Source organism: Podarcis filfolensis (assembly GCF_964270895.1).
Source record: "Podarcis filfolensis genome assembly, chromosome: 13".
Lineage (NCBI taxonomy): Eukaryota > Metazoa > Chordata > Lepidosauria > Squamata > Lacertidae > Podarcis > Podarcis filfolensis.
The window spans coordinates 1,911,599-1,919,706 of record NC_139615.1 but is presented as its reverse complement, the minus strand read 5'-3'; the positions used below and the strand labels follow the sequence as shown (position 1 = coordinate 1,919,706).

At 46.1% G+C, this 8,108-nt stretch overlaps 1 protein-coding gene across 1 annotated transcript; it reads left to right on the top strand.

Annotated features, from left to right (window-relative positions):
- Positions 1–3,236: 3,236 nt before the first annotated feature.
- Positions 3,237–7,823, top strand: UFSP1 (UFM1 specific peptidase 1). The gene is made up of 2 exons (XM_083581236.1): positions 3,237–3,350; positions 6,827–7,823. The coding sequence occupies exon 2, from the start codon at positions 6,854–6,856 to the stop codon at positions 7,517–7,519; it is 666 nt and encodes a 221-aa protein (XP_083437362.1). The 5' UTR covers positions 3,237–3,350; positions 6,827–6,853; the 3' UTR covers positions 7,520–7,823.
- Positions 7,824–8,108: the final 285 nt, after the last annotated feature.

Below are 8,108 nucleotides of genomic sequence, written 5' to 3'. Positions count from 1 at the left end.
TCTTTGGGGATGCCTCTTCTCCAACGTGGGGCTGAACCGGGGGTGATGGACCAGGAGCAAGACTTTGGGGTCGCAACAGACAGTTTGATGATGTCGACCCAGAGTGTGGCGGCTGTGAAAAATGCAAATTCCATGCTAGGGGTTGCTAGGAAGAAAGGGAGTGAAAATAAATATGCTGATACCATAGTGCCATTATAGAAATCTGGTGTGTGGCTGCATTTGGAGTCCTGTGTGCAGTCGCCTCACCTCAAAAAGGATATTGTAGGGTTGGGAAAAGTTCGGAAAAGGACCACCAGAATTGAAATATACTCTGGGTGCTTTGGCTTCTTAAGGGTGTTGAGGACTGTGTGGAGGCGCCCGCCCCCCATATTTCCACCCCAGAGCTACGATTCCCAGCTTGGAGCTGAGAGTGGATTTCATGCTCTTTATTCAGCTCATAACGGTGAGGAGGAATGGAAGTTCCCCCAGAATGTCTGCTTTATATACATTATTTACACAATGGCCCCCACGTGATTGGCTAATTCTGGGATTCACCTGTAGGCCAATCAGGTTGCGGATTCACTTCCACCTGGAGCTGGATTGGGTGGCTCCTGTGGACCAATCAGACTGCTGCATTCTGGATCCTATTATTCTAGGACCAATCAGACTGCTGCATTCTGGATCCTATTGTTCTAGGACCAATCAGACTGCTGCATTCTGGATCCTGTTGTTCTAGGACCAATCAGACTGCTGCATTCTGGATCCTGTTGTTCTAGGACCAATCAGGCTGCTGCATTCGGAATCCTATTGTTCTAGGACCAATCAGACTGCTGCATTCTGAATCCTATTGTTCTAGGACCAATCAGGCTGCTGCATTCTGAATCCTATTGTTCTAGGACCAATCAGACTGCTGCATTCCGAATCCTATTGTTCTAGGACCAATCAGACTGCTGCATTCCGAATCCTATTGTTCTAGGACCAATCAGGCTGCTGCATTCTGAATCCTATTGTTCTAGGACCAATCAGACTGCTGCATTCTGAATCCTATTGTTCTAGGACCAATCAGGCTGCTGCATTCTGAATCCTATTGTTCTAGGACCAATCAGGCTGCTGCATTCTGGATCCTATTGTTCTAGGACCAATCAGACGGCTGCATTCTGAATCCTATTGTTCTAGGACCAATCAGACTGCTGCATTCTGAATCCTATTGTTCTAGGACCAATCAGACGGCTGCATTCTGGATCCTATTGTTCTAGGACCAATCAGACTGCTGCATTCTGAATCCTATTGTTCTAGGACCAATCAGGCTGCTGCATTCTGAATCCTATTGTTCTAGGACCAATCAGACGGCTGCATTCTGGATCCTATTGTTCTAGGACCAATCAGACTGCTGCATTCTGAATCCTATTGTTCTAGGACCAATCAGGCTGCTGCATTCTGAATCCTATTGTTCTAGGACCAATCAGACGGCTGCATTCTGGATCCTATTCAACTCAGTACATAACAAGAATGATCAAAAGGCTGGAGCAGCTCCTCTATGAAGAAAGATTGCAGTGTTTGGGCTTTTCTGTTTAGAGAAAAGGCAAGAGGTAGCATTATAGAAATTTATGAAATCATGCATGACATGGAGAAAAAGGAGACAGAGATAGAACTTTCTTTATGTATGCAACAACAGCAGCAAGAATACTTACTGCAAAGTATTGGAAGACACAAGAGCTACCCACCCTGGAAGAGTGGCAGATGAAGGTGATGGATTATATGGAATTGGCGGAAATGACTGGCAGAATCCGTGACCTGGGAGAAGAGTTGGTGGAAGAAGACTGGAAGAAATTTAAAGACTATCTTCAGAAACACTGTAAAATTAATGAATGTTAAAATGATGTTGGACTGAAAATAAGTGGCATTAGCAACAAAGTTAATAAGAATATGCAAAAATGGATTGATAAATGGATGAAAATATAGAGTTACAACATGTTAATATAGAGTTAAGATAAATGAAAGAGGGTAAGGATTTGCTGATTTGATTATTTAAATGGGAATACAAAAAGGGGAGGTGTGAGGAGGCCAAGGAAATAAGATAACGAGTCAGGGTTACAAAAATGGATTTGTTTTTATTTTCCTTTTCTTGTTTTATGTATTTTTCTGTTTCTTTTATTGTATTTCTTTCTTTTTATATGATCTTTTAAATTCATGTCTTTGTAAAACTCCAATAAATATCTTTTTTTAAAAAAAAAGAAAGAAAAAGGAGACAGAGAAACGTTTTCCACCCTCGGATCCTTTTCACTACCTTTTTTCACTTCCATGCCAACCTCCATTATAAAAATAACATGGATCAAGCCTGGCCCCGTCCCTTCTCAAACAGTATTTCAGGATTCCTATTATCACGGAGTCGTAGAGTCGGAAGGGACACCCAGGGGTCATCTAGTCCAACCCCCGATAGTTTCTTCAAAATGCAGTATATTATACAAACAGGATAGAGAATCTTATATTTCACGTGTAATCAAATGACTTTATGAATTAGATCTACGCTGCATTTTTCCCCTTAATTTATTTGAGATGGACTTATCTTGATAATACAAGGATAAGGGATTTGCAGGGCAAAATTATTATTTTTAAAGTGTTTTCACATGAAATAAATCAAGAGTTGAATTACAGATATGAGGACTTCTCTCTTAGTTGCCACCTTTTCTGTTTTTGTTGTTGTTTGGATATAATGTCCCGGATATAATAAAATCTTGGGTTTCTCCATCGCTTCTCTAAAGAGAACGAGGAAGCCAATGGGTTCCCGCCTTTTGACACTTGAATGGCGCCTCTATACTTTTCCTATCTCGTGAGTGCAACGCACAGAGGGCGTTTCATCATGGAGATGCCAACGCCTAGAGCGGCACCCACCCACCCACCTATTGCAACCAGACCAATGGCAGCTTACCGCTTACCCCCAATGACCAATTACGTGTTGGCTTCGGAATTTTAAGCTTTTCTATAGGTATTAAAATTTAAATATCATTTTCACCGCCCCCTTTCCTTTGGGGGAGTTAGCCGGAAGTTTATCCTTACCTCACTTCCGGATGCCCGCCATATTACTGCGGAAGAGCGGCCGGAATTTCCCCGTAGCCTTACCTAAGATGGCCGCCACGCCTTCGAAGTTGGGCAGCAGATTTCCGGAAGCGGATGTTCCGCTGCGTCGTCACCCTTTGCCCGCTTCCCCGCCTTCATCATAGAGTGCATCCATTCCCTTCTGTTGGTCGTACATACGGGAAAAGGGAGGGGCCGCTCTAGGAGTCGCATAGAAAGGATTTGCCGCCCCCGTCTCTATGGTAAGGGAGGACTAGACCTGTCTAGAGACCAAGGAAAGTCGGATTTTCTGGAGGGTGAGTCTGGAGCCTACCTCATAGGGCTGTTGTGAGTGGGGATTAAATGAGGGGGGAGAGGAGAACCGTGCATGCCGCCTTGAGCTCCTTTGGAGGAGAAGGCGGGGTGTAAAATGCATGAAATATAAATATAAATATAAATATAATAATAATAATAATAATAATAATAACAACAACAACAACAACAACAACAACAACAACAACAACAACAACAATAAATATAATAATAATAATAATTATTATTATTATTATTAATAATATAATTGTATTTATACCCCGCCCTCCCCAGCCAAGACCGGGCACAGGGCGGCTAACACCCGATATAAAAACAAATTGATTGAGCCAACAGTGTGACGCGGCAGCTAAAAAAGCCAATGCAATTCTGGGCTGCATCAATAGGAGTATAGCATCTAGATCAAGGGAAGTAATAGTGCCACTGTATTCTGCTCTGGTCAGACCTCACCTGGAGTACTGTGTCCAGTTCAAGAAGGACACTGACAAACTGGAACGTGTCCAGAGGAGGGCAACCAAAATGGTCAAAGGCCTGGAAACGATGCCTTATGAGGAACGGCTAAGGGAGCTGGGCATGTTTAGCCTGGAGAAGAGGAGGTTAAGGGGTGATATGATAGCCATGTTCAAATATATAAAAGGATGTCACATAGAGGAGGGAGAAAGGTTGTTTTCTGCTGCTCCAGAGAAGCGGACACGGAGCAATGGATCCAAACTACAAGAAAGAAGATTCCACCTAAACATTAGGAAGAACTTCCTGACAGTAAGAGCTGTTTGACAGTGGAATTTGCTGCCAAGGAGTGTGGTGGAGTCTCCTTCTTTGGAGGTCTTTAAGCAGAGGTTTGACAACCATATGTCAGGAGTGCTCTGATGGTGTTTCCTGCTTGGCAGGGGGTTGGACTCGATGGCCCTTGTGGTCTCTTCCAACTCTATGATTCTATGATTCTATGAAATACGACTTAAAAACAAGATTAAAATACAACATTAAAACATCGAAATATTAAAATACAGCCTCATTTCAATGGAAACTCAAATCAAAAACTTTTTTGGGGAATGAAAACGTCATCTTTATTATATAATAATAATTTATTTATACCCCGCCCATAAACGAGGGAGGGGTCGGAGGTAGCTGTAGCCTGTACCTGGGGAGAGGGGTCCTCTGGAGGTGACATTTGGTCGAGGGACAGAATTTCCCTTCAAAAAAACAGTGATGGGCATCATCATCATCATCATTTTTAATTTGTATACCGCCTTTCTGTCTTGCAATACTCAAAGCGGTTTACAAGCCAAAGAAACAAAAAATGTACATCTTGTAACAATCCAATGCAATGCATAAATGTGATAATAAAACATAACTTTAAAATAGGCAACCTCCATCAAAAAAGTAACATTCAACAATCGTTAGAATGGTATAAAATAATAATATCAACATATAAAAGTTAAACAGAAACCCGCTCAACAGTTACAATAATATCTAAACTATGATCAATAAAACAATACAATACACATTGAGAAGCCGAGAGTGGGGCAATGCAGGTGGAAGGAGGCCTTGCCCATAAACCATTTCAGAGTTGGAACGGGATCCCTGGGGGTCATCTATCCCAACCCCCTGCAATGCAGGAGGAAATGTGCAGTGCTGGAATCAAAATTGCAGAGCTGGAAGGTTTCCCCTCCACAAGGGCATCTAATCCATTCCTGCAATGCAGGGACCTGGCGGCTTTCCTTTGAGCTCCAGGTTCCACTCCTCCTGTCCCCAGTTCTTTGTTGTTGTAAACAAAATCTGCCCTTCTTCCCTTACGCGGTACCCAAAATCCCGTATAGAGTCCTTAAGTGGGTTCCCTGTTGGTAGGAGAAAATAACAGAGGCCAACCAGAGAATATTGAGAAGCAAAGCAGCTAGTAAGCTTGATCTTTATTAAAGCTGTTGCAACAGGGTGCTCCCCTCACACACAGGAAAGGAGGAGGACCCAGAACCAAGGTGTGTCTGCCCTTATATAGACATTTTTAATTCCCTGCCCTGGAGCTCAAGACCACCCCTCCATACGTCCTACATACATCACAGAAGGGGTGTAACCCAAGACCACCCCCCAGATACATCATACCTACATCACAGAAAAAGCGGTCTACAACAGAAATTTGAATGTTGGTGTTTTTCCTGTCTGCCAGATTATCTGATAATGCCTTATCTGATTGCCTGTCCTGGTAGTCTGTCCATTCCTTTGAAATGGTGATTACCCGATTCCTGTAACAAGGAAGGTTTTTTTCACCTCCTCCCTCCTTGCAGAGAAACATTTGGTCAGCTTGGGAGTCAAAATGGTTTCAGGACTGTCTTCCTGTGCTGTTTCAGACATGTGGTTTATATATTTATATGTATGTGTTTGCTTGGTACATTTATTATATATCTAAGACCTTAAAATTCTTATAGCCCTGTCACTGAGCAGCAGCAATGCTACTGAAGCCCAAAGGACAGCAGCAGAAGCACACACACACACACACACACACACACACACACACACCCCGCTTCTGCATGAGGGAGATGCCAGCAGGCTGCCCCCCCCGAACTTTGCAGAAGTATGGAGAGCCTTTGCGGGAGGGGGACCCCAAGAAAGAGAGAGCCCCCAAAACAGACCAATCAGGGCTGAGGGTGCTTGGTGACCATGCGTCGCTGGCTGATTTTGGAGGAATGCCAAGGTGCCATTCAGGTTTGCAAGAACCCTGGTCAGACAAGGAATAGATTTCCGCTTGACCTTACGACAAGGAGCTAGTTAGCTCTTTTTCAATATTATTGAGTTTGAGCACAAACACATTTGAACACAAACATATTATTATTGCTTTGCTCATAGAAACAGTCCTTTATTTATTTTATTAGACTGATAGCCCACCTTTTCCCCCAAGGTGCCTCCTCATTGAATTCCCACAACAACCTTGCGAGGTAGGCCGGGAGAATGATGGAATCATAGATTTGGGAGGGACCCTGAGGTTCATTAACGCAGCCCCCTGCAATGCAGGAATACATGTAGCTGCCCCTTACAGGGATCGAGCCTGCAGCCTTGGCACTGCCAGCACCGCGGTCTGTTGTTGTTGTTGAGTCGTTTAGTCGTGTCTGCCTCTTCGTGACCCCCTGGACCAGAGCATGCCAGGCACTCCTGTCTTCCACTGCCTCCCGCAGTTTGGTCAGACTCATGTTTGTAGCTTCGAGAACACTGTCCCACCATCTCGTCCTCTGTCGTCCCCTTCTCCTTGTGCCCTCCATCTTTCCCAACATCAGGGTCTTTTCCAGGGAATCTTCTCTTCTCAGGAGGTGGCCAAAGTCTTGGAGCCTCAGCTTCAGGATCTGTCCTTCCAGTGAGCACTCAGGGCTGATTTCCTTCAGAATGGAGAGGTTAGATCTTCTTGCAGTCCACGCGGTCTAACGAACCAAAAATAATTATAATGAATAATGATTCCTTCTCTCTTTGTCCCCCGCAGGCCCGCCTCTCCTCTCTCCTGCAGACGATGCCCTTACTCTCTGACGTCCACCTGGGGCTGCCTCTCCCGCACCCTCCTCCTCACCGCCTGGCCCTCGTCTCCGGCTCCTACTGCTACTACCACTACGGCTGTGACGGTGTGGACGACCGGGGTTGGGGCTGCGGGTACCGCACCCTCCAGACCGTGTGTTCTTGGCTGCCGCCGGGTGTCGGAAAAACCCTTCCCCGCCCGGTCCCTTCCCTGCAGGAGATCCAAAACGCTCTGGTGGAGATAGGAGACAAGCCCGCCTCCTTCGCCGGCTCCCGGGACTGGATTGGCACCGTAGAAGCGGCTTTGTGCCTGGACCACTTTTACAGCGTGCCGGGCAAGGTGGTCCACGTTCCCCACGGGTGGGAGCTGGAGAGGGAGCTGGAGGCTCTGCATGGCCATTTCCAGGGAGGCGGCGGCCCTGTCATGATGGGGGGTGACAGGGACAACTCTTCCAAGGGGCTGCTGGGGGTCTGCTCTGGCCCGGAAGGGCGCCACCATCTCCTGGTCCTTGACCCTCACTACTATGGCCAGGCAGGGTCTCTGACGAGGGAGGAGCTTCAGGCAAAGCGATGGGTCCATTGGAGGGAGCTTGCCCTCTTCGAAGCAGGCTCCTTCTACAACCTCTGCTTCCCCCAGTTCAGGGCAAAAGGATGTCCTGTATGATTTGAGAAAGGCGGTGCCGTTCTCCAAACCAAGAGCTGCAGGGGTGTCTCGTGTCAGGAGCGTCAGCTATGTCTAGGCAACACGATGACCATGTGTTGTTGTTTAGCCATGTCCACCTCTTCGTGACCCCCTGGACCAGAGCACGCCAGGCACTCCTGTCTTCTACTGCCTCCCACAGTTTGGTCAAACTCATGCTGGTAGCTTCAAGAACACTGTCCCACCATCTCGTCCTCCGTCGTCCCCTTCTCCTTGTGCCCTCCATCTTTCCCAACATCAAGGTCTTTTCCAGGGAGGCTTCTCTTCTCATGAGGAGGCCAAAGGATTGGAGCCTCAGCTTCAGGATCTGTCCTTCCAGTGAGCACTCAGGGCTGATTTCCTTCAGAATAGAGAGGTTTGGTCTTCTTGCAGTCCATGGGACTCTCAAGAGTCTCCTCCAGCACCAGAATTCAAAAGCATCCATTCTTCGGCGATCAGCCTTCTTGATGGTCCAGCTCTCATTTCCATACATCACTACTGGGAAAACCATAGTTTTAACTATACAGACCTTTGTTGGCAAGGTGATGTCTCTGCTTTGTAAGATGCTGTCTAG

Excerpts from the sequence above, each read along its gene's own strand:
- UFSP1 (XM_083581236.1), top strand. The coding sequence starts at position 6,854 with ATGCCCTTACTCTCTGACGTCCACCTGGGGCTGCCTCTCCCGCACCCT.